The following is a 24,077-nucleotide window of genomic DNA, read 5'->3' as shown; positions in this document are numbered from 1 at the left end:
CGAGCTCTGTAGAGAATGGGTCCGGTTGACTGTCCGGGAGACAGCCCGGAGGGTTGCTGGGGTTGGTCGCATTATAACGGTATTGGACGCTTAAGGCTATGTCGGTTTGGTTTTCAAATCCGGTGTCGCTACAACAAATTCCAAGAAATCAGAGCTTCAAGTAAGGGAAACTATGGCGGTCGAACACAAGAGAAGAGTTCAAGTTGCTGAAGAGTTGCTCGCGCGTTTTCGCGTCATTCCATCAATTTCTTCCGACCACCTTCCTCTTTAGCCCATTCCGCTCGATATGCCCACCAGAGCTGAATCAGCTGGGCGCCAATGTCATTGGCTTCAAAGGATGGGTTTCAAAGACCCAATACGTATCGTTCTCGATCGGCGGACGCCGTAGTCGCCAGGGGCAGAAGTGTAGGGACTGAAAATCAGAGGAGGACTCAGTTGGCGCAGTGATAAAGACAAGCTGGGTATTAGACAATTGAGGTCGAGTCGTAATGTAACCTGGATGGAATACAATGCCGAATGCCAAATGCGAGAGTCCTACATTACCTACTACACGTAACCTGAACTTCCAATGGAGAAGGGGATGTCGTGAAGAAAACAAGGAGGATACAAGAAGGAACTTTTTATGATAAAGATAGTTGCTTTGAAAGACCGCGAAGAACCAGACCTGAAGCTCCCGCTCGAGGATCCAGTGGAATCATGGCGACGGAGATAATGGGAAGGGATAAGTGAGATCGATGCGTGAAAACAAAACAAGATGAAATGCCAAAAATATGATGCGAAAGCGATGCAGAAATGCGAGGTAATGTGATGGACCTGTGCGTGGTTTGCGTTGGATCGAATGGATGATGATGAATTGGATGGGACGTCAAAAGTGATGAAATGGGGCGTCATGCTCTGGGAGGGGTAGGAAGAGATTGGATGATGCGAGAGCGAGGCAGGAACCGGAGAGTGGAACCTATGGACCAAATGCGGGGGTAGAAACCTTCCGGACACGGGCTAAAACGGCGCCAACATCGTGGATAGCGCGACCAGAGGGCAATGGAAGTGGAATCGGGGCTGAGACCGGTCGAAATCTTCAGGAACTGCGGGTTGCCGAAACGTAAAACATAGATGGCTCCTTCATAATCACGAACGTTCTGAATGACGAGCCTCAGGCTCCATTCCCCGTCTCCTTGACAAGAATAACTCCCTGAGGAGTCTAGAAGCATTCACAGCACTTGTGAGCCCAGGGTAGATGGAAATATGGGACGACCCATATACGGAGCGACACGTACCTATTCGTGTCTCCGTAGTTTTGGTGTACGTTCAATGTTTCGTCCCCATTCTGTGGATGCTGTGGGGAAGGGTGGTGATCTCCAGGATAACCCCAATGTCGTTGAGTTTTTTCTGGACAAGGACCAGGCAGTTGTTTTTCAGCAAACGAGTGCACTGACGAGGGTGCCTGTTTAGAGACCGCTGGTACTGGCGCAAGCCCCTGGGGAGGACCCATTTTGGCGATGGTCGTGGAGTCCCCCGAGAACAATAATCGGTGTTGCTGCAGAATGTGCAATTCACGAAGCAGATTATTCGTCGACTTGTATTCCTCCATCACCACCTCGCCCTCCGCGTTTCTTTCTGTTTCATTGGTTTGGTTGGAGTCGTCGTCGTCCTCATCAGATTCGTAATAGTCCTCTTCATCGCCATCGTTGCGGCCCATAGAAAATGATTGGGGGTTACGGTGGTTGTTCCACCCCCTAGACGCGCCGTCCAAAGGAGGCGGTTGTGTCCGCCTCCTTTTTAAATTCCTCATCGAGATGTCATCTGGTCCACAGTCGGTGACGAGCGGGATACTGCTACTGCTCGATGGAACAGGAGAGGGTTGTCGTTGTCTCTTCAACATTGGCTCGTCCTTCGTCGTCGTCGTCCCAGCGGGTTACTCGTCGATAGAAATACTTTATGGACTGTTAGAGAGACGACGTTGACGACGAGAGGCGAAGGAATACAAAGGAGTGATTTCAACGGTGGCTTGTCCGTCCTGGACTCATTAGTGTCGAAGAGGCGCGTGCGTGTGTAACGATGAACGGCATCGTTCTCGGCGGAAGCAAGTGATGGTAAATTACCTAATGCTCTATTGTTAGGCTTGGCGGTTGCCGTGTCGTCCGTGCGCCTTGTGGAGACAGCGAGTTCGTCATCCAGCGCCGTAGTCCTTCAGTCCGAGTCTGCACACAGAGTCGAACCGACGCAAAGATGGACGCCGACGAAATATTCGCAGCCATGGGCATAACTGGCTTTGGCAAAACCAGCCAGAAGCGCGAGTTGGACCCTCACCGTTTCGACAAGACCAAGCGAGAAAACGTACGTGGCTTTTCCGGTTGCTATTATCTATTCCTTGCGTTTTACGTCGGGCCTTTCTCATCAACAGTAATTGTCTGACCTGCGTTATTGAAACCCTCGACAGAAACAAGAAGAGTCGTCAAAGTCGACTAGTCAGAAGGTGCAACAGGCAGTAGCAGGGCCAAGTCGAGCTGGTACGAGCAACCAAACTGAATCTGGCGACGACGAAGACGAGGTTGGACCCCGACCTCCTCCTAGCAAACAAACCTCTAAACAAGCTTCGCAAGAGGCTTCTGACGATGAGGAAGATGAGGAAGCCGACGAAGACGATTCACCACTCTTCCCGATAACCCACGAGATCGTTCTAAAGGACCACACCAAAGTCGTTTCGGCTCTAGCGCTGGACCCTTCTGGCGCTCGTATTGTGACAGGCGCATATGACTATGACTGTAAATTGTGGGATTTCGGCGGTATGACAGCTGAATGTAAACCATTCAAAACCTGGGAGGCCGCTGGGAGTTATCAGGTGTGTAGTATATGCTCCTTACCTTTTGAGTTCATGCCCGGAACCTAATGCTTTGTCAATAGATAAACGACCTTCAGTTCTCCAATGACGGAACTAGATTCCTTGTGATCCCTGCGACAACCCAACCGAGGTTGTACGACAGGGATGGCGATGAGCAGTACGTTATCCTCATCTTCCCCGCTCGAGCGTGTATAATTTTAACCTGACTAGAGCTGTTTTTATTAAGGGTGATCCATACCTGCGTGACATGAAGAACACATCGTAAGTTTTAGCGCGTTCTCGTGTTCTTCTTTCTAGCCCCTCTCTTCAGAGAACCACGGTTCTCGAGGAATCTTTTCGGTTCCTTCTTTATATCATCTTTGCTTTATCTCTCTTTTATCTCTGGAGATTTGCCGGATGGCTGACCGACATTTGATCGAATTTCACTAGTGGGCATGTCGCTGAGGTCATGTCCTGCGCATGGCATCCGAAGGACCCTAAAACTTTCATCACATCGTCAGCTGACTCAACTATTCGGTATGCTTCTGGCCCTGTTCTAGGTTCTTATCGCTAGGAGGCTAACTAGGATGTACACAGGATATGGGACGCCGAGAATAAACGGAAACAGAAGACTGTGATTGTAGTGAAATCCAAGGACCGTGGTGGTCGAACTAAGGTCTCTGTGTGTGGATACTCGCGGGATGGGACATACATTGCTGGAGGTATACCAGAATCTGACTCATCTCATATTTTCGACTGACCTCTTCATAGTGTGCACTGATGGTGCTATGCATCTATGGGAGTCCAACTCTAATTTTGCTCGACCTCGAATGAGCATCGAAGGGGCTCACACAAAGGGCACTGAAACGGGATCGATGTCGTTTTCCATTGATGGTCGGACACTGATGACGAGAGGGGGCCCTGGCGACGATACCGTGAAGCGTGCGTGTCTGTTCCTGTCTATTCCATGCAAGCCGCTCACTCTGGTCCCACATTTTAGTTTGGGACATTCGTGCTTTCAAGAAGCCTTTGGCCGTGCATAACCAACTTCCCACCCTCTACCCTCGAACCAATGCCGTATTCAGTCCTGACGACAAGTATATCCTCACTGGCGTAGGACCCCGCGGACAAGGCCAACCCGGTGGATTACTCTTCCTGAAGAAAGAAAACCTGGAAGTTGTCAAGAATCTAACGGTGGACTCGACTCCAGTCAGGGTTGCATGGCATTCCAAAATTAATCAGGTTAGTGGTTCCTCTGGTATGTGTATTTCCGAAGATCATGTATGCTGACATGCGAACAACTTGCGGTTTGATAGATCATCACTGGCCTCTCGAATGGAAAGGTGGTTGTGCTGTACTCGCCTGAGACATCCCTCAATGGAGCCAAGCTGGTGATGAGCAAGGGTCCATCCAGGAAGGCTAATGTGGAGGACTTGTCTGATGCGCTGGCCGCGCCCACTATTCTGACACCACACGCGCTTCCCATGTTCCGCGACATGGATCCTGGGCGAGGAACCAAACGGAAGCGAGAGAAAGACAGGATGGACCCGAGGAAAAGTAGAAGGCCTGAGCTACCTGTCACTGGGCCTGGGAAGGGAGGCAGAGTGGGCGCCAGCGCGACGCAGCATATCGTCCAGCACCTGGTCAGGGATACGACGCGAGACATCGATGTGAGTGTCGCACTATCTGTTCAATCTCTTCCTATCGCCTCTTTCTTTCCCCTCCAACGTCACAGGGGACACAAAGGGGCTGGAACGTCCCGGCGCTCCTTTTCTTATGGACACCCCATATCGTCCTCTTTTGCGTGTTCCCTGGTTACAAATTTGCCGTTTGATGGAAGGAGATGGAAAGAGCTTTGGCGGCGTCGTCTTTGTTCCCACAAGTGATGGGGTTTTCATATGCTCACATTTTCGCTTTACAGCCTCGGGAAGCTCTACTCAAGTATGCGGAAGCTGCAGAGAAAGATCCCCAATGGACGGCTGGTGAGTGCATTTGCTATGTTCCGCGGGCACTGCGGGGGGCCTGCCCTCTGCGGTCTGTCATGTTCCTCGCCCGATTACAATCGGCGATGAAATGTAGACGAGCACGTGCTCTGCCGGAAATGGCATCCTCTGTTTACGTGGTGATGGTGCTGACGTAAGGTTGTTTCCGAAACCTTGTTTTCAGCCTGGAAAGTGAACCAACCGAAGCCAGTGTTTGCAGAGGAGCCTCAGGAGGAGAAGGAGGACGATATTCTATAGCTGCTGTATGTATATTAGAGCGAAATATTGGGGGATTGAGGGTGTGGTGAGGAGGGAAAGGCGAGGAAGGACGTTGTTGAAACGGTGGATGGCCCCTGCGCGGGATCATCTGAACTTAAAATTTGAAAGCTATAAAGACTAGCGACCTTCCGATCCCCCTAACTCCCAAAAATCTTCCCTTGCCCCTCCCTGTGTCACGCTGTGACACGTCACGCGCCAATTATGGACCATGCGCAATCATCGCCAGAGACCGGTCACGCTGTGCCAAACGGCGTCCACGACGCCATCAACGGCGACAAACCGGCTGAGCTCATCGTCAAGCCCGACGTCAACGGTGTTTCCCAACAAAAATTAAATGGTGCCGCCCACACCGACTTTTCCCCCGCTGCAGACTCGCCCGCCACCCCCGTTTCCTCTGGCCCCGCCCCTGATGTAAAAATCGATCTCGATTATCAGGAGCAGGAGAGCGATGTCCGCAATGAGCCCATGCAAATTAAATCCATGGACGACGCCTTTAATAAGCCGGAGCCCCAGGTCCCTGTCGTCTCTCAGCTGCCCCTGCCCGTCGACCAAAGTATGTCTGGACCCATGTCGTTGTCTTGGATATAAGTGTCTCATCTCGCCTTTGTCATTTAGCCTCCGTCCCCTCTGCACCACAGGACATCAAGATGGACGACCAACCCACACAGTCCAACTCCAACGACACGAACGATGCCCAGCCAGCCCACACTAACGGCGATGTCGATATGAAGGATGACCACGACTACGCGCCGCCTCCTCCCCTATCCACAGACGCCTCCATGGCCACCTCAGACCGCCAGTCGCCCGTTCCCTACACACCGCGGGAGCGTCCAGGCCCTGGCGAGGAGGAGGATGGGCAACCGCCAGCGAAGCGGCCAAGGGTACACTCTGACGCCGATAAAGCGTCTATGACACACGTGAGTCCATTCTTGTTCCTGTACGCCGTCACGGGCGTGCTAATTTTTCGCGTCTCCCGCCGCTCTTCTGAAGTCCGCCACTCCTCCCCCAGCGTCGGCTGCTGTCTCAAATGCTGCAAGTCCAATCCCACCTGCACCACCGTCGACTGCTCCAGCCCACAACTCTGTGGCCCCTGCGCCATCGACGTCGACAGCTGTCCCACGTTCGCCGGGCACCTCGACGATGTCACTCGCGCAATGGAAATATTGCGGGTCATGCATACGATCGCTGAAGAAGCTCAAAGACTCCATTCCATTCCTCAAGCCCGTGGACCCCGTCCAGCTGAACATCCCGCACTACCCTTCAATTATCAAGCATCCCATGGATTTTTCCACCATCGAGCGAAAACTCAATTCTTCAAACCCTGTGAAACCCGACCCCAACCCGGATAATCCACGATACTTGACCGTTGAAGACTTTGTCAGCGACGTTCGACTTGTTTTCACTAACTGCCTGACGTTCAATGGACCAGACCATGTTGTGACTCAGATGGGCAAGCGGGTGGAGCAAGTTTTCGACAAGCATTTGAAAGGGATGCCGGCAGCAGAGGTATGTTATGACATCCTGTCTAGGTCGCTCTATACTCACGGACCACCCGCTAGCCCAAGCATGCTCCACCACCAAAGAAGGCGACGCCCCCGCCTCCACCTCCTGTCTCCGCACCGCCCGTGGTGAAGAAGGCGCCCCCTCCACGACGACCCTCGACATCCTTCCCTGCCCCTCGACGCAACGATGTTCCAGAGCCGCTTGCCCGCCCGAAACGGGAAATCCACCCGCCGCCTCCCAAAGATCTTCCTTACGAGCATAAGGTCAACCGCAAACCCAAGCGGGTTGTTGATGAAAGCATGGCGGAGCAGTTCAAGTTCTGCAGCAAGCTGCTGAACGACCTGTTCAAGAAGCAATACTACAACATCGCCCATCCTTTCTACGAGCCAGTCGGTATGTGCTGGTTCATACTTTTGTGGGGATCTCACTGACAAATAGCGCAGATTGGGTTCGTATGGAAATTCCGTCCTACCCGAAGATTATCAAGAAGCCGATGGATATGTCAACAATGAGGAAGAAGCTCGACAACGGCGAATACGCGACACCCCAAAAGTTCGCCGAAGATTTCCGTCTCATGCTCCGAAACTGCAGTACCTTCAACCCTGTCGGTACTCCGGTGTGCACTGCCGGTCAGCAACTTGGTCGGGTATTTGAGGAGAAGTGGAAGGCCCTGCCTCCACTCAGGCCAACTCATGTCAGCGACGACGATGATGACGATGACGACGCCGACGACAGTGAGGCCGAACGACAACGTACGTCATTTCAAAAATTCTTTCCATCTAGACCCTGGACTAAATTTTCCGTGTAGGTGCCATCGCGCTTATGGAAGCGCAGATCGAGACCATGAAGGGTAACCTCGAAGCGCTCAAGAATGCTGCACGAAACAAGGAGAGGAAGAAGAAGAAGAAGGAGAAGAAGGAACGAGAGCCTCCTCCACCACCTCCCCCTGTCAAGGCTGCTCCGAAACCCGCCAAAGCGCCAAAGAAGAAGAGCAGCAGTAGTAAGAAGGCCATCGCCGACGACGACGTTCTTACTTTCGAGCAGAAGAAGGACTTGAGCGAGACCATCGGCAAGCTGGAAGGGGCCAAACTGGAGAAGGTTATCAACATTATCCACGAAGGAGTACCGGAGATTCGTGACGTACGTCCCTGCTTCTCTTTAGTCATCATTTTTGAAACTTACATCCTTGGCAGAGTACTGAAGAGATCGAGCTTGAAATCGACCTTTTGCCAGCCTCCGTACTTACGAAGCTTTACAACTTCGTCATTCGCCCTCTCAAGCAACCACCGGTCAAGCGCAACCGACCTGGCAAGGGTACGGGTACTGGTGGTCTCAAGCGGAAGAGCATGGATGAAGACGTCGAGGCAGAGAAGATCCGCCAGCTCGAGCAGAGGATGGCACTCTTCGATAACCCCAGCGTTTCCGCCCCTCCCGCTCCTCTACGTCGAGCAGACGACAGCGATCACTCTTCGGACTCGAGCTCTGGTTCGGACAGTTCGGGAAGTGATTCAGAGTAATTTTATTCATATTCTTGGACTTTCTTTCCTTCTTGCTTCGACTTGCGCACCCTCTTGTATTCATTATATCCCCGACTTCATCGTAGTAATGTACAACCAACTGCTCTCTCAAGAGGGCCTTCCTTCTTTTCTTCTTTGCTACTGATGATGCCGTTATTCACCGTAGTAGTACCATCATTCAATTATCCATTGCATGAGCATAACGTCCCAGTTTCAAACCAATTGTAGCTAGTTAGTCGTTTCTTTTACTATTAGTGTAGTTTTCAATCCATTACGTCTCGAAATCCCACCTCCATCGCACGAATGAAAAAAGTATCATTTAGAACGTGAATACAGGGACGTAAGGATAAGAAAAGACGTAGTTGTTGCTTGCTATCGCCGACCCCGACCCTTCAAGGAGCTGTTGAACTGCTGCCAACCTGTCCGGACAGGCTGAGCAGTAGAAGACCCCGAGGGTTCGTTCGAAGATGCCGCCCTCTCGTTCGGAGGGGCTGTACTCACAATTGGTGGGGGAGAAGGGTTGGACGGTGCAGCGGGTCCTGGGCCTACAGATGTCCAGCCAGACGTTTTGAAGCCAGACGTTCCTTGTGTCGACGGTGCCACCGAAGCAGGTGCCCATCCAGAGGAACTAGGCCGCTGAGGTGCAGGATCACTCGAGGCCGAGCCAACAGCCGCCCAACCGGTCTTCTTGAATCCACCTTGCGCCACTGTACCACCGGAGACTGTACCCCATCCCCCTTTCTGAATGGGAGTTCCCAAAGCACTGGATGGTGCGAGATTAGGTACGGTCACAGGGGCAAGACTCGATGAAGAGGCCGTAGGTTGCGCCGCGGATGATTTAGGCATCTTGATTCCAGCTGCCTTTGCCATCTTGCGGAGCTCTTTCTCTTCTCGTTTGCGTTCCTTTTCCTTCCGCTTGTCAATCTCTTCCTGAGAAACCGGACGAGCATTGGCTTGCATGTCTCTGAGGCGGGCCTTGTGGTGGTGAGCGTAGGAGTTGGTGTGCTCGTCGTATTGCGAGACGTTCTTGAATTGCTTGTCGCAGAGGCTGCAATAGAAGGGCTTGAGAGTCTGTGAGATCTCGGATTCGACAGCTGCTTTGCGGGCTGCTGCTTCCTATGAACGGCTCGGGATTAGTACCACCATGAGATGAGAGGATCCGCCTCGACTCGCCTCTCGAATCCGCCGTTGATCCTCCGTTTCCTTCTGTTGCCGCTCGGAGTCGAGCTCTCGTCGCTGGGAGACAGTGGTTTCGATCATCTCAACATCCCGAGTGACTTTACCGATCCCAGTTGAGTCGTTCTTTAACTGGAAAGGTATAGGGTCGACACGAGCTGTTCATGGATTCAGCCATCGGTCCTCGAACCAAGAAGAATGGTATCACTTACCGCCCTCTGACAGCCCCAATGGCTGTCCTTCACTCCAACCCATCTTCATCAACATTGCAAATCCTCTATTGTCCGGCCTAATCTTGGTGTCGACAGTGACGACCTCCCTAACAGGACGCCGTACGTATTCGTCGTACTTGTCCACATCCATAGCGTCTGGGGGAGGTGGAGAAGGTGTCCGTGATATGATGGAGATATCGTCGTCGTCATCACCATACTTAGGCTGGCTGTCATCTTCTTGACGTGGTCGCTGAATATGTTATTCGAACGAAGAGTATGGCAGTGATATAGGCTTTTGAGATTTAAGAAGGATGCAAGGGGAGTACCTTCAAGTTGTTGCTGGATGACGGCTCGGGATCAGGCCGTGTCAGAGGTATTGCGTTCCAGCGAGCTATCGTACTCGCCGACATCGTTGTCGTTGTGGTCGTGGTCGTCGTCGAACTTGGTTGCAACCAAGTTTCAATCTTGGGCGTCGGTGCCAATGGCCCAAGCCACGCACACGTGATCCTGACATCTTGGCGCGCCGCCTCCATTACGCCGTCCGTTTGTGCTTGTCCTCCTACAACGCCGGCGGCAACGATGAGCTCGGACGGTTATTTCGACGACGACTTTGACGCCGAGGCCCTAGAGGCGATTGACGCGATTGAGGCCGCTGCACTCGCGGAACCACCAAGGCAACATCAAGCACCACCCCCGCCGGCACCGCGACCTCAGCCCCCAGCTCGAACGCGAAGCCTCGCGGCGGACTCGTCGATAGACATTTCTTTCGACTTTGACGAGAGAGATCTTGAAGCCGTAGATGTAGCTGTGCAAGAAGTCTACAGTAGACCACCGGCGGCTCCTGTGGCAGGCCCCAGCACCAGCTCGACCCGCCAATTCACCCGGACGAACTCCAATAACCTTGTGCAAACGACATTGTTCGGCGGGGTTGTCCCTACGCATCCGCCTTCAGCGAGCCGTCCGCCAAGGTCTACTCAGCTCGAGAGGACCAGGTCGGGGTCTCGCAATCTGTTTGGGCAGCAGGCGAAGAAGGTGAAGAAATGGGATCATACTGCTTTCGCGGAAACTGGGAGGAAAACGAAGAAGAAAGGGAAGAAGAAGGTGACTGATGACGACGAGGACGATGATGAGACTTTGGATTTGCCTCCACCATATGTTCCCCGTATGTTCTCGTGCTTTCCTGCTAACATTCCCATTTACTAACGGCGTTTACAGTTGGGTGAGTGGTTTGCCATTGACTGCCATATCCAGTCTCACATGGGACGCGTTGTCCTTAGACCATGGGTGCGTTTCTACTCGACTGAAGCATTGCACCTTTCTGACACCAATTAGCCTCCACCAATGAAACTCAAGCCAGACCTACTCGAAGCGAAACATTGGATATACCCTACCAACCGGCCCAAACGAGACTACCAATACAACATCGCCAAGCACTGTTTATATGAGAACACTCTCGTTGCCCTTCCGACTGGTTTGGGAAAGACTTTCATCGCCGGTGTGGTCATGTTAAACTGTATGTCTGCGCTTCCACTGGCGATCAAAGCTCACGCCCTTCCCCTAGACTACAGGTGGTATCCAGAAGGGAAAATCATCTTTCTCGCCGTTACGAAACCTCTCGTCGCTCAGCAGATAGAGGCCTGTCATGACACCTGTGGTATCCCTGGGTCGGATGGTGTCGAGTTGACAGGAGAGGTTGCGAGTTCGTTACGAGTTCGATATGTGAGTCCTTAGCGAGCACAATGGTTCTTGACGACATGCCTGAGACCAATGACAGTGGGAAGAGAAACGCGTTTTCTATATGACGCCTCAAACGCTCGAGTCAGATCTCAAGTCCGGGATATGTGACCCTTCGGACGTCGTTCTGCTCGTAATCGGTGGGTGTTCATTCATCTACACCGGACAGTCCCTCGATAATCTTGAATGTCAGACGAAGCACACCATGCGACTGGCAACCACAGCTATAACCAGGTCGTTCGGTTCCTGATGGCTAAGAATCCGCACTTCAGAATCCTGGCCCTGACAGCCACTCCTGGAAACAAGGTGGAGACTGTCCAGCATGTCATCGATGGGCTTCGTATCAGTCACATCGAGATTCGTAACGAGAGCAGTTTGGATATCAAGCCTTACATTTTCGAAAAGGTGACTTGTTCCGTTGTCCTGAATCTCGCCTTTAGACTGACCATTCCCAACAGGCTGTAAAGACCCATATCATCCGACCAACTGGCGAAGTAGCCCAGATTCGGGATATGCTGATCAAGTATATCGATGTAAGCAACCATTGTGCCCTCCATGTCGTCGCCGAATATAACTTCGTTAGAAACTTGCAGGGCCACTGAGGAGCCAAGGGTGTTTCATTTCCGCTGCGGTTAAGCTTCACCCGTGGCAGCCCATGTCCATAATGAAGAAACCGGAAGGCAAAAGGTTCTATCGCCAATTGTCACAACTCTCTTCCCTCGCCCGTGCGATGCTTTATCTTGTAAGTCGCTATCTCAACCTTTCTCCTTGGCACTCACTGACGTATTCTAGCTCACTGGATGCATATCTGCCTGCTATGACTATCTGGACGAAATTAGGAAAATCGATGGTGTGGGGGACAAAAAGCCAATTTGGAAGGACGACCCAGATTTCAAAGCTATCATGGCCAAGCTTGACGAGATTGCCGCTCAAGGAGGAGCATCCCACCCAAAGATGGAGAAGCTCAAAGACATCCTGATCAACTACTTTGGCTCGCGTATGCAGGACCCCGACGCCGACAATCCTGAAAACGCGGATCGCAGTTGCGTCATAGTGTTTTCTTCCTACCGGGCGGTAGTGGAAGAGATTGTGAAAGAGCTGGATGGACATAAACCGCTCATTCGGGCAGCGGCCTTCGTTGGTCAAGCTACAGATAAGAAGGGGAGGAAGGGTTTGACCCAGAAGAAGCAGCAAGCGGTAAGCTAGCATTCTGCACTCAATCCTTGCAACCACTAATGCCTTGCTCTCAGCTTATTCAACAATTTAAGAACGGGGAATTTAACGTCATTGTTGCTACATCTATTGGTGAAGAAGGCTTGGATATCGGTGCTGTGGACTGCACGATTTGCTATGACTCTGACAAGGCCCCAATTCGTATGGCAAGTCTCAGTCCATGTCATACCGCCGCGCCGCTCTTAACTGCTGGATAGGTTCAACGATTTGGACGAACTGGGCGCAAACGGAGCGGGGAGGTACACCTTCTGCTCGCCGAAGCTCGCGAAGAAGCCAACATGGATACAGCCAAAGCCAACTACATGGAAGTTCAAAAGGTTATCACCAACGGTGACCTCTACGAACTGTACTGCGACGTTCCCCGACTTCTCCCTGACAACATTAGGCCAGAGTGCGTAGAGAAGGTCATGGAGATCCAACCCTACGTCCGCGAAGCACCCTTTACCAGGCCGCCCAAGAACACGGACGGGAAGAGGGCTCCTAAACGGAAGCGGAACGACGATCCAGGGAGGAACATACCCCCTGGAATGTCAGCCGACTTCCAATCTGCCAACTCGATTTGGAAGCAATTCAAGAAAAAGAAAGTGGAGGAAGAGCCTGATTCCATACCGGAAGAGACTCGGCCGTTCGAAGAGTTGGGTCAAGACGGAGAGAGCGACGAGGAGATTGAAGAAGGTGCCCTTGGCGTTCTTCGTCGAGCACAGTCGGAGAAGGTTGCGTCTACCGCGAAGAAGAAAACCAAGTCTTCAGGGTCTGGTCTGCGACGGTCCAAAACGGATGCTCCGCCAAAGAAGAAGCAGGCGAAGGGAAAAGGCAAGGCAAAGGAGGAAGGAGTGATAGGGAAATTGTCCGAGATTTCCTGTAGCCAACTGGCCAAGTTGGGAGAGAGCGACGAAGATGATATGGAGATCGAGGGTCTGGCTACGAGCTCCCTTGCGCCAGCTCGGTCACTTTCATCAGGTTCAACTTCTCGAGCCTCACGATATGCTTCCCCCTCACCCGAGAAGGCTATGGATGTCATCGACCTGTCAGATACGGACGAGGAGCTATTCCCGGAGGACAAGGACCCCGTTCTCCCTCGTAATGGAATCATCGCCGCTCTGGATGCAATAGCAGAAGAACCGACCTCTCCTGTCGAGCCAGAACCAGAGCCCACTGGCAGTCTTCCAAGACCCAAGTCGCCGCCAGCTCGCAACCTTGACGATATGTCATGGTTAGTCGATGACGACGATGACTTGGACATCGAGATTGTACCCTCTTCCCCACCCGCCGCCTCATCCAGGCCACTCCCCCAATTTGAACGCGTCGAAATCGGTGATGATTCAATTGAGGTGTCGGAACCTGTTCCTAGTTTCCCGAGGGAGGTGGTATCAAAACCTGAGCGACAGAAAGTGTCGTTCCAAGAACCTCCAAAACCTCGAGCGACAACGTCATCGGCGAAGAGTAGACTGAAACCGGACATGCCGCCGCCTGCACTCCCCGCAAGGTTCACGACCGCTGCTCAACTTTCAAGCCCGACCACACCAGAGGCACCTGAACCGACATTTCCGGTGCAAATCCCAAAGCGACGCCGAATAATAGCCAGCGTCGCTTCTTCTGATGATGAAGACGACAATGAAGATCTTCGACCCCCTCCATCTTCTCAGCGTTACCTCGAACCTGTCGAATCCACCCCCGTCCGACCAAGTAAGCGGAAGAAGTCATCAAAGCCTGATGGCAAGGGTGAGAAGGCACGAAGAGAAAAGCCTTCCCTCCTGGCCAAGAACCGCAACATTGTATTCGACGCGGAAGCTGTGCATTCAGGTGATGAAGAGAGCGAAGGATGGTCTGAAGACGAGGAGGAAAATGAGGAGGACAGGGCATTTATTAAAAACTCTCCCCTCACTCAAGTGTCGCCTTCGTATGAACAAACGCAGATCTACCGGCGTAGTCTCATGACGCAGGATCCTAACGATACCCGGGGACCCATGTTTATGAACGGTCCTATTCGAGGGCGACCCTTTGGTCGCATGTCGCCTGGGCGGCAGTGGACCCCGTCGAGTTCACCTGGGCCTGACGGGGAGGGTAGTGAACCAAACGAGTACGAATTCGGGAGCTTCGTGGTACCCGATAATGGTGATATCTCTTATGAGATGAACTCGGATGATGCAGTCTTGGACTTGTGATTCTTTCGTAACGACCTGGATAGTCTCTAATTTGGACGTTCTCTGACACATTCATATGGCTAGTTAGCATGCATTTACCATATACTCATACACTCACACTTTACGCGTAAAATCTTCTTTGTGTTTGTAGCTGGACTCGCGTCGGATTATCACACTGTTGTTCTCGAGTCGGAAAGTGGCGCACGGGGGGTGGGGGGGGGGCGCCCCTCCCAAAAACTTTTAAATTGGGCATTTTTTGTTTTTTTTGTTTTTTGTTTTGTTTTTTTTTTGTGTTTTTTTTTTTTTGTTTGGTTTTTTTTTTTTTTGTTTTTTTATTTGTTTGTTTCTTTTTTTTTTTTTGTTTTTTTTTTTTTTTTCAGCTGCTGCCTCGTACCGCGGTAGGACGTTACCGGACGGAAAGATACCTAACCCGTGCACCGCACCAGGGTTCCATTTGCGTTCAGCCCCATATTTTTTCATGGCATTCCATGCGCAATAGTCCTTCCGGGTGAAGTCTTTGTAACCGAATTCCCACTTGACCCTTGTCGAAGCGCCGCGTCTATTTCCCAGCCGGGGCACGCGCCTGCTTGACATCGCTTTGACACATAATCACGAGCAAAACAATAGTATTGAACCGATGTCATCTATCTATTGAAGGTAGTACCGGGCCTTCCCAGAGTACACTCTACCGCGAGGGAGGCCGGGGTCTCTCCCGAGGATCCTTTGCCCGTGGCCAGTGATTCATCCAAAATAAAGCAGAGTATCCTCCTATATGGACTGTATTCGGATTCGCCGAAGCCAGCTCCTCCAGCTTCATGTATCCTTCGCCTGTATCTGGACCCACGACGCATTCCCTTTGCGTTATCTGCAATTTGACCGTGATGCCAGGGTCCGAATCTTCCTGACTGTGTCCAGTCCCAGTCCCAGAGCCTATTGCGGTCGCTTTGGAAGTCGCGTTCGAACTTGCATCAGCTCGGCGCCGCAACATCGACAAGAAATGTGTCGCGGAGATGGACGATGGAGTGAGAATTTCGAGGTTTCGCAGTCGATTGGCGGTCATCCCTCTAAAGAAGCAAGGGCACGACGTAGACTCGCAATCCTTCTCTGTGAAGGTGTCTCGAGCAGGCTGCATGGGTCGCTCCTCCCCAGGCTCGTACAACGTGTACGACCCGACCACAAGCGTCGTCAGCGATGGCGCGATGACTTCCCTCTCCACAGACTTCCCTCCAGCCATCGCAGCCAACTCATCCGTCCCAATCTCCATCCCAAAATCGAGCAAAATCAGCGTATGGAGTTTCGGGGAGCTTCTGAAGAGTTCCGTGAACTCCGAAAAGGTCGGCGAGAAGTAGTTGAGCCTTAGGTAGGTGAGATCCCGGAATGGATGGGCGTGGCATAGCCAACAGTGGTTGTGGATAGTTAACGATTTGAGCTTTCTTGGCGTTGGAAGGGTGAGCTGGGTATGTATTCCCCCTTGGTGTCGGGACCTCATCCGCCCGTCGACGAACCACCAAGACCACGGTAGCTCGTCCCCCGACACATTCAAGGTGACAAGGTTCGGGAAGGGGGTGGCTTGGATGGCTCTGTAGGTCGGATCCCAGGTCCACTTCGTTTCGGGCAACACCAAAGACAGCGACCGGATCCTATCTGCTTCTTTCAAAACTTGTAGGACGTCCTGCATGACCGGCTTTGGGTGTCGAACGATTTCTCCATCGCTGCGCTGTTCGACCCGCATAGAAATCTTGATGTGGACATCGAGTTCGCAGCAGGGCCGTGATCTCTCGAGGAATAGATTCGAAAGATAATTGTGCCCCCGTGGACCAGGGTACTGGATTTCGGTCCACAACGAGGGGGCAGAGATCGCCAGGTTCCGCCATTCGCGACAGACCTGGGAGAGGGTGACAAGTGAAAGGGCGCGTGCCGTTCTCCCAAACGCGACTTCCCGCGCCGCGTGGAATATCTGCAAGAGGATGTCTTCGGGGAGGTCGTGGAATAGCGTCTGCGGTGGATCTACGGGCTGATCTGCCATCTCTGAGGTTCAGAGCGAAAGTGGTGTTGGTTGTAAAAGAGACAAACGATATCTTGAGACCCTTAGATAAAGGGCCGGGATGGAGCCAAGCAATAATTATAATAGATCCTCAGGGCTGTGCATCAGCGGTGTCACCAATCGCGATACAACACCCTCGAGGTTCAAACATGCTGCAGCCTACCTACCCTTCCTCGGCGGAGAGCCCACATAGAACAGCCATAGCGAAAGATATAACAACAAGTAGACACACAGAAAACGTCAACTTTATTATCCCAATACACAATAGCGTATAACGAAACAACACTCCTACATTGTTTATGACTTGCCATACCGATGCTTGAAATACGCCGGCGGAAGTGTAGCGAGTACATCAACCAACGGACGTTCCACCACCACCAATTCCTCCGAACTCAACAGATCCGCACACAGAATCGGTCGATACGTCATAACCATCCTCACGGCTGCACCCAACTTGTAACTGAGCTCTTCATCAACTGGTTCCTTGTCGCCCGCTCCAGGAGTCGCATCTGTAATCGCGTTGGCGCTAGCTTTGGAGGCTTTGGGGTTGGGTGTTGCCGGGGGAACAGCGGCAGCACTATCCTTCCCTCTTCTCCGTTTCTTGCTCGAGCTCTTCGAGAAATGAGACGAGTATGGCGCGCGGAAGTCAATCATAGCCAATGCTTCCAAACTGACTTTACACAACCACGTCGCGCTCCAGAACAGGATGTACCTATCCTTTGAGGATGGCGACGATGAAGGCGAGGAAGACCCAAAGGTAGCACCCAACACCGCGTCGTGAGTCGAAGAGAACCGGCTCCTTTGCATGAGCGTAGACAGGTCTTTGCCCCACGCCGGGAACTGGCGCTGTTCAACATCATAAACCTGAATCGAGTTGTTCGGGAAAGTGAGAAGGAGAGTGGAAGGCGTGAGTTTTATGCTCCCGCTGTTGCCCACAGAAGAACCATCAGGGAATGTGATGTGTTGAACTGGGAGAGGGAACGAAGGAAGGGTAGTGTGGTATGCGATCGAGTCGAGGTTGTAGATGTGCGTTTTGGTGGACGTATGATGCGACGTGGATGCCGACGAAGACGACAACGTCGCTGCAGAGGGCAGGCAATGTGACGATGAAGCTAACCACTGGCCATCAGGGCTAATAGCAAGATGGGCGACAGCGGCAGTCGTCGGTTTAGGTGGTCGTGCAGCAGGCGTCAAGTCGGCGTCGCTATCCTCAGCCTCGTCCTCCGAATCCTTCTCTTCTTCAGCAGACTTCATCTCCACGTCCTCTGAACTGTGGTTGACACCATTAACCTTCGGGCTTGCCTTCTCCTTAAGCTTTCCACCAGCGATCACTCGGTCCTGGACAATCGTGTCTGATTGCAAATGGTGATCGAACCTTCGAAGAACCTGGGGACTGTCTCCGGTCAGGTCCACGACGAGGATGTATGAAGGAGCAGTCGTCGCCAGGACGAGTTTTGAAGAGTCGGGCGTGAATTGGAGGGTAAGCGAGCCTGTTCCGCGGTATTGAGGCTTCGACGATCCACGAGGAGTCGGCAAAGGAGGAATGTGGGGTTGGAGGATTGACGAGAAATCCTTTACGCGTTTTGGCGTAACCTGACCTTCGTCCTGGAGAAGAAAACATCAGAGGATGAAATGGACACAACGCCTCCGGATGCTTACATCGGTCTTTAGCCTGAACAACTTGGTCTCGTACATGTCCGAAACAGCAAGCCACGACCCATCGTCTGATATCCGGTGTGCAATAATGTTCGAAGTGACCTTCAAGTCCATCTCGAGCACCTTCTCCCAACCTCCTTCATACTTTTCTTCCTCGGGTTCTTCGTTCGAAGGCGCCTGTTCATCCTCGTCCATTCGGTCCTCAGTCTCCGTTCGTGGCGGCTTGTCCACGATCCTCCACACGGTAAGACCAGCCTCTCTAATGCACGAAACATATCTCGAAGTTTTGGAAACTTGAACACGGCCTTCCTGGGAATACGCAATCCTGCGATGATACGCGTCTTCGAAGGTAGCGACCGTACTCGTATCCAGTGGATTAGTGACCTTGACCACCGAGCTGGAGGGTAAAGCTGCAGGCGCAACCACCAAGTTCATGTCGAGACCGCCAGAGGCGAGGATGGGAGCAATGTCCAAAGGGAAGTAGCTGCGGGCTTTTTGTCGTTGTTTGAGGAAGGAGGGAGGGATTGGGGTGTGTGGTGGCCAGACGGCCAGTGCGCGGACATCGTGCGAGTGCATGCGTTTTGAAGCTGTTTGGGCCCAGCGAGAAGATTGGACAGAAGATCCAGAGGCGACCTTGATGAGTGAAAATTGAACAGTCTTTTGGTCTACACCGGAGGTGTATACTGCTGTTCCTTCCTGGAAGAACACATTAGGGCTGATTTGGAGGCTAAGAAGATCGTACTGACTGGACTGATTGTCAAGCACAAAACGTCGGCATTGTGAGCTTGGAAGCTTTGGAGCTGGGTGCAAGTGCGAGAATCCCAGAACTTGACCATTCCCATGGAGTCTCCCGAGACGATTGTTCCGTCCCTGGTAAATGAGTTCAGCAACAAAGCGGCCCTGGAAAGCGACGAACGTACCCAAGAACGCCAACACTCCAAACCAAAGTCCGCTCGCCTCGAATCTTATCCGTTCCCATCCTCTCCAAAACCTGACCCGTCTTAACATCCCATTTCCTGACACTACTATCCGAGCACCCAGTCACCAACCACGAATCCTCCCACTCGTCTTCATCATCATCATCATCGTCGTCCGAATCGCTATTAGACGACGACGAGGGTTTTTTGTTGTTATTGGTTTTGGGAATCGGCGGGCCCCAGGCGATACTCAGCATACGGGACTTGACTTTGCCTAACCGCCGAACATGGGTCAGGGTATCGTTCTCTAACGAGAGAATACGAACGGTGCCGTCTTCACAGCCGAGAGCGAGCATGGTCGAGGAAGGGTTGGCGGCTATTGACCAGATGGCACCTCCTTGGGAGTTGATCGTTTGCTGCAAGGGAATGTTAGAATAAGTGGCTGGAGATAGGTAAGATAAAGTACCCACTCGGATACGCGACGTCGCAATGTCCCATTCGATTAATTCACTTCCACCACCGGAGCTGAACAGTCTCAATTCTGAGATTTTGGGTACCTGATCTTCTTCGAGGGTGTCGGGGTCGCGAATAACGAACGCTAATGAATCCACTTTTGAAGGATACGGTCCAGGGATTGTCTTTACGAGTTGTTAGATATAATAACAGTATATTCCAATAGAACACCAACCTGCTTCACAACCCATGCCTGTGGACACTGAGTATCTTGTTCTCCTCCCATCCATTCACACAGGTCAATGTTTCCGTTTGCATGGCCAACAGCAAGGGTTCCAAATCGAACTGTTTTATTCGTAGCCGTCGACTTTTTGCCTTTTATTGAGGGCAAAGGCAGGGGTGCAAACGCGAGGGCGGTGATTGCAGAAGGAGCATAGTCGACGAATCTGCAGCGGTGTACCGCAAGAGTCGTCGTCGGTCCTTCTCTCTTTTTTTCAAAGGCCATGGCCTTTTCTTTCGTTATAAGACTATGAAATCCGAGATATTCAGTTGGTTTTATCTGGAGAAGGTTGTAAATAACATACCGTTGAGATTGGGAAGGGTAAATTGATGGGATAACTTCAAAAGTTTTTTCGGGAAGGTGCCCTGATCGGGAAACGCCCTGGCGGAGCCAGAAAACGTGACCATCCGTTTCGTGTCGCTCTGACGCGGCGCTAACTCTTCCCTTCCTCACTTTTCCTTTTCTCCAAGTTTCAAATCATGTCTTTCCTCTCTGGACGCGGTGCTGCTGCCCCCTCGGGCCAAGTTAACTATGAAAAGGTCGAGATGGCCGTCACAGAGTGTGTAATTTCACCCAGAGAAGCGCGCTACATCACTGACTGAATTCGAATTCCAGGCTTGACACCGTCACCGACTTTTTCAACCGAATGGTTTCGTTCGTATTTGCCAATTGGATAGCTTTCAAGACGCCAACTCATTTCAATTTAGATCATGTTACACCAAGTGCATTGGCGCGAAATTCCCCAACGACGGCGACCTCAACAAGGGAGAGAGCGTTTGCATCGACAAGTGTGTTGGCAAGTACACCGAGGTGCAGAAGAAAGTCGGAGAGAAGCTTCAGAATCGAGGACAAGGCGCTGGTGCTGCTGCCCCCAGCGCATTCGGATCCCTCTAGACAGTCCACCTCAACACCACTGCCGTTACCCACTACCACACTGCCTTCTCCGCCGTCGCCGCCAACAATGGACACGACGACTTGGTCAGGGAGTCATTACGGGTGCTTCTATAGATGAGCAAAAAGTCGCGCATGCGCCGCTATGGATAATCTACACTCACGCAGCATATGAACGAAACGTACGAATCCTATTGCAAGGCGTAATAATGACACACACACACATAATAGCAACCCCCAACTACCCAATTCGAACATATCACCCAATGCCCGTTCAGAGAGAGATATGGTCCCAAAACGCCGCAGAGAATCAAGCTTGGAAAGTAGGGAAGCAATCCTTCAAGGTCTTGCTGTGCTTGTTCGACGCATGGTCCTCGAGACTAGAAATCCGTTCAGTTATCGATACGCAAAGCCTCAAGCTGGCTTACGCTGGCGCTCTCGTGGTGTTCATCTACCATCCTAAACGTCAGATAGCCTTTAACCAAAGTACTGGGCGATGAACTCACAAAGGGCTGTCTGCAGAGGGTGCAGATAATGGACTTGGCAGCCTCGTTGACCTTAAGCTGGCTCTTGCCTGCCTTCGGGCCCTTGTCAGCGTTGCGCTCGCGCTTCTGAGCCGCCTTTGCACCCTGATGCCGCCGGATTCAGTACAGCAGACGGTGAGCACAGGGCGAGTTGGTTGCGTACGTTGCCCATGATGATTTTGACGAGGGAAGAAAGTTCTGAACGATTGAGGAGAGAAGGTGAGTTGCCGCCTGCACAGGGGCAGCCCTCAAATTGATCAGATTATGTCAGCACTAATGAAAGCCCATCGAGAGCGAGAACACTCGGCGGTCCTTGCGTTCGCCTTTTCCCTGCATTTGAATTGACTGAACCCTAGGGTCCAAATCCCCAGCATGTTTCAAGTGTATGCTAGCAGCGTCGGGGCCTGGAGAATGACCACAAGGTTCACTCGGATCTCATCCTTTTAGCCTATCCAACCCGATGTCCAAACTCCTGAAAGATTCTCGAATTCCAAGGAATACCTTCGCCTTAGAAATAAGAAGACTAGAAATCCAAATGCTATTGAAATGAAGCAAAGATAAGCATCACAACATCAAACGGGATCATGCGGCAATTCCTCACCACACATTGTTTTTTTACGCCTGACGATTGTTATGACTCCGTCACTTCGGATGATAAACCGACCACATCGCTTCTTCCCCAGAAAGCACCGTGACACGGCAACATATATAAACCGGGTCTCATGTGCACTTGAAAGATGACTAGGATCCTTCTTTCTTCAGCTTTGACTCGTTCCTTCCGCCAGCATCTTGCAAGCTCTTCACAGCGACGCGCAAAACTTACAGTGAACCCCTATCCGTATCGAATTCACGTCTCTAGCTTTACGACACGAGGAATGGCTACCACCGCTGCGAATGGAACTGCCCTGTCGAATGTCGTCGACGAGTTGAAGCTAGACTTGTTGACTGTGAACCATGTAGAGGAGAATGCGAAGAAGAGGAAGGAAATTGCTCGGACGTTCATTTGTACGTCCGTTTCCTCCTCGTGTTTCGCGAATGGCCTTGCTGACGGACGCATTGAATAGCGGACACCGTAACGGGTCAGTTAGTCTATCCACAACATGAATGAGAAGGGCTCATTCCCTCGAACTAGTTCCCACTGAGGAAATGTACGCCTACGCCGTTCAGGCAACCCTGGGTGACGACGTCTATCACGACCCTTCCACCGCGTATGTCCTTTCTTCCCGAAGTCCCCCTTGAACCTACTCACACACCCAAGTGCACTAGAAGCACACATCGCCAAAATCACAGGCAAAGAAGCAGCCCTCTTCGTCCCCTCCGGAACAGCCTCCAACCAAATCGCAATCCGAACCCACCTCACCCAACCACCCTACTCAGTGCTAGTCGACAAACGCGCACACATCAACCAATACGAAGCCGGTGGAACCGCCTTTCACTCCGGCGCCCACCTGATCCCCGTCGCACCTTCAAACCGACACCACCTCACTCTCGAAGACATCCAAGAGAACGCCGTCGTCAGCTCTGATATCCACTGCGCTCCTACAACATTGATCGCCCTAGAAAACACACTCAATGGGAGTATCTTTCCCCAGTCTGAAATTCTGCGTATCGCGGATTACGCCAAGTCTATCAACGCCAAACTGCATCTTGACGGAGCGCGGATATGGCACGTCGCGGTGGAGACAGAGACGAGTGTGAAGGAGCTTTGTGAACCCTTTGACTCGGTTAGTGTGTGTTTCAGCAAGGGGCTTGGTAGGTTTTGGATCCTCGAAGAGAGCTTGAGGAACTGGTGCTGACGATTTCCCTCTAGGCGCCCCGGTAGGCTCGTGCCTTGCAGGCCCGAAGGCTTTCATCCAAAAAGCACGGTGGTTCCGTAAACTCTTTGGAGGAGGCATGCGACAGACGGGTATCCTCGCTGCGTCTGCGGCATACGCTCTTACGCACAACCTACCTCAACTCTCTCGCGTCCACACTCTCGCCAAACGTCTGCAGAGTGGCCTAGAGGACATCGGAGTGAAAATCCTAAGCGAGGCTGAGACTTGTATGGTATGTGCTACCGTCTCCTTCGGGGATCCTTCTGAGGATACTTACGGTTGCGTATATAGATCTTCTACGACCCCTCTACAGTCGGCGTAACCTACGAAGAAATCGCGGACAGGGGATACGCGCTGAACGAACCATTGATCCTGGGTGGCTCCCGTCTCGTCGTCCATATCCAGACCTCAGAAGCAGCTGTTGAGGACTTCCTATCCGTCGTTCGACAACTGGCCCAGGAGAAGAAGGATGCAGGATTTGTGTACCAACTTGACGAGCAAACCAATGGAGCATTCAAGGACGTATACGTTAGGAGAGCACCTAAAGTTGCGAAGTAGAAGTGGGCTAGGCGACATGTACAGTAACTATTGGAATTGAATAAGAGCAAAACTGTATCGAATGGCGTTGGAGTGGCTGCATACTATTTCTTAGCATAAGCATCTCAGCTTTTTCAGGTGAACGTATGGACAAGCCTTTAATTGGGCAGCAGAACGGTGGGATGCTGGGCAGTCTAACTGGCCAGCTTGCCTTTTGCGCGAAGCTCGAATAGACAAACCGTGTTTACTGTATTCTGCATAACACACGGCCAAATTAGTATCTCTAAAACCAGACGAGAACGAAGTAGACCCACACTAACTACGCGACCGCGGGGTTAAAGTCGCAAGCCCATAGTGGGGCCC

General features: G+C 52.0%; 10 protein-coding genes across 10 annotated transcripts; 5 read left to right on the top strand and 5 right to left on the bottom strand.

Moving 5' to 3' along the window:
- Positions 1-986: 986 nt before the first annotated feature.
- On the bottom strand, positions 987-1,999 carry CC1G_08621 (hypothetical protein). The gene is made up of 2 exons (XM_001828423.2): positions 1,275-1,999; positions 987-1,198 (listed from the first exon to the last, which is right to left on the bottom strand). Exons 1-2 carry the CDS (start codon positions 1,877-1,879, stop codon positions 1,126-1,128), a joined length of 678 nt encoding a protein of 225 aa, XP_001828475.1. The 5' UTR covers positions 1,880-1,999; the 3' UTR covers positions 987-1,125.
- A 227-nt stretch (positions 2,000-2,226) lies between these two features.
- Positions 2,227-5,058, top strand: CC1G_13608 (transcription factor; the record flags this gene model as incomplete). The annotated part of the gene is made up of 11 exons (XM_002912029.1): positions 2,227-2,334; positions 2,438-2,839; positions 2,902-2,996; positions 3,050-3,100; positions 3,269-3,355; positions 3,416-3,540; positions 3,590-3,760; positions 3,819-4,060; positions 4,135-4,488; positions 4,740-4,800; positions 4,985-5,058. 11 exons carry the CDS (start codon positions 2,227-2,229, stop codon positions 5,056-5,058), a joined length of 1,770 nt encoding a protein of 589 aa, XP_002912075.1.
- A 222-nt stretch (positions 5,059-5,280) lies between these two features.
- CC1G_13607 (bromodomain-containing protein) lies at positions 5,281-8,345 on the top strand (the record flags this gene model as incomplete). The annotated part of the gene is made up of 7 exons (XM_002912028.1): positions 5,281-5,632; positions 5,695-5,996; positions 6,070-6,585; positions 6,639-6,975; positions 7,026-7,334; positions 7,391-7,722; positions 7,776-8,345. 7 exons carry the CDS (start codon positions 5,281-5,283, stop codon positions 8,097-8,099), a joined length of 2,472 nt encoding a protein of 823 aa, XP_002912074.1. The 3' UTR covers positions 8,100-8,345.
- Positions 8,346-8,471: 126 nt separating this feature from the next.
- CC1G_08619 (hypothetical protein) lies at positions 8,472-9,897 on the bottom strand (the record flags this gene model as incomplete). Its single annotated transcript, XM_001828421.2, has 4 exons — positions 8,472-9,215; positions 9,240-9,433; positions 9,488-9,737; positions 9,814-9,897. 4 exons carry the CDS (start codon positions 9,895-9,897, stop codon positions 8,472-8,474), a joined length of 1,272 nt encoding a protein of 423 aa, XP_001828473.2.
- A 169-nt stretch (positions 9,898-10,066) lies between these two features.
- CC1G_08618 (DEAH family protein) lies at positions 10,067-14,720 on the top strand (the record flags this gene model as incomplete). The annotated part of the gene is made up of 9 exons (XM_001828420.2): positions 10,067-10,588; positions 10,703-10,771; positions 10,820-11,000; positions 11,049-11,206; positions 11,262-11,361; positions 11,511-11,626; positions 11,680-11,754; positions 12,014-12,418; positions 12,652-14,720. The coding sequence occupies 9 exons, from the start codon at positions 10,067-10,069 to the stop codon at positions 14,617-14,619; spliced, it is 3,594 nt and encodes a 1,197-aa protein (XP_001828472.2). The 3' UTR covers positions 14,620-14,720.
- Positions 14,721-15,283: 563 nt separating this feature from the next.
- On the bottom strand, positions 15,284-16,624 carry CC1G_04442 (hypothetical protein; the record flags this gene model as incomplete). Its single annotated transcript, XM_001828419.1, has 1 exon — positions 15,284-16,624. One exon carries the CDS (start codon positions 16,622-16,624, stop codon positions 15,284-15,286), a length of 1,341 nt encoding a protein of 446 aa, XP_001828471.1.
- A 315-nt stretch (positions 16,625-16,939) lies between these two features.
- Positions 16,940-20,173, bottom strand: CC1G_04441 (U3 small nucleolar RNA-associated protein 4; the record flags this gene model as incomplete). Its single annotated transcript, XM_001828418.1, has 6 exons — positions 16,940-18,247; positions 18,302-18,994; positions 19,045-19,168; positions 19,219-19,631; positions 19,686-19,853; positions 19,904-20,173. 6 exons carry the CDS (start codon positions 20,171-20,173, stop codon positions 16,940-16,942), a joined length of 2,976 nt encoding a protein of 991 aa, XP_001828470.1.
- A 225-nt stretch (positions 20,174-20,398) lies between these two features.
- On the top strand, positions 20,399-21,094 carry CC1G_04440 (hypothetical protein). Its single transcript, XM_001828417.2, has 3 exons — positions 20,399-20,507; positions 20,564-20,602; positions 20,656-21,094. The coding sequence occupies exons 1-3, from the start codon at positions 20,480-20,482 to the stop codon at positions 20,958-20,960; spliced, it is 372 nt and encodes a 123-aa protein (XP_001828469.2). The 5' UTR covers positions 20,399-20,479; the 3' UTR covers positions 20,961-21,094.
- CC1G_04439 (hypothetical protein) lies at positions 21,012-21,559 on the bottom strand. The gene is made up of 4 exons (XM_001828416.2): positions 21,527-21,559; positions 21,346-21,468; positions 21,268-21,290; positions 21,012-21,219 (listed from the first exon to the last, which is right to left on the bottom strand). The coding sequence occupies exons 1-4, from the start codon at positions 21,533-21,535 to the stop codon at positions 21,150-21,152; spliced, it is 225 nt and encodes a 74-aa protein (XP_001828468.1). The 5' UTR covers positions 21,536-21,559; the 3' UTR covers positions 21,012-21,149.
- A 561-nt stretch (positions 21,560-22,120) lies between these two features.
- Positions 22,121-23,735, top strand: CC1G_04438 (threonine aldolase; the record flags this gene model as incomplete). The annotated part of the gene is made up of 6 exons (XM_001828415.2): positions 22,121-22,368; positions 22,428-22,442; positions 22,496-22,571; positions 22,622-23,115; positions 23,174-23,409; positions 23,469-23,735. Exons 1-6 carry the CDS (start codon positions 22,239-22,241, stop codon positions 23,733-23,735), a joined length of 1,218 nt encoding a protein of 405 aa, XP_001828467.1. The 5' UTR covers positions 22,121-22,238.
- Positions 23,736-24,077: the final 342 nt, after the last annotated feature.

Source organism: Coprinopsis cinerea, assembly GCF_000182895.1.
Source record: "Coprinopsis cinerea okayama7#130 chromosome 1 map unlocalized cont3.1, whole genome shotgun sequence".
Classification (NCBI taxonomy): domain Eukaryota; kingdom Fungi; phylum Basidiomycota; class Agaricomycetes; order Agaricales; family Psathyrellaceae; genus Coprinopsis; species Coprinopsis cinerea.
Note: the sequence above shows the minus strand (reverse complement) of the source record. Positions and strands in the feature narration are given on the sequence as shown.

Coding starts and splice junctions, on each gene's coding strand:
- CC1G_04440 (XM_001828417.2), top strand. CDS start 20,480: ATGAAAAGGTCGAGATGGCCGTCACAGA. Junction 20,508..20,563: donor GTCGAGATGGCCGTCACAGA/GTGTGTAATTTC, acceptor TTCGAATTCCAG/GCTTGACACCGTCACCGACT. Junction 20,603..20,655: donor TTTTTCAACCGAATGGTTTC/GTTCGTATTTGC, acceptor ATTTCAATTTAG/ATCATGTTACACCAAGTGCA.
- CC1G_08621 (XM_001828423.2), bottom strand. CDS start 1,879: ATGTTGAAGAGACAACGACAACCCTCTCCTGTTCCATCGAGCAGTAGC. Junction 1,199..1,274: donor AACTACGGAGACACGAATAG/GTACGTGTCGCT, acceptor GAATGCTTCTAG/ACTCCTCAGGGAGTTATTCT.
- CC1G_04439 (XM_001828416.2), bottom strand. Junction 21,291..21,345: donor CCCTCTGCAGACAGCCCTTT/GTGAGTTCATCG, acceptor TTAGGATGGTAG/ATGAACACCACGAGAGCGCC. Junction 21,220..21,267: donor AACACCACGAGAGCGCCAGC/GTAAGCCAGCTT, acceptor ACGGATTTCTAG/TCTCGAGGACCATGCGTCGA.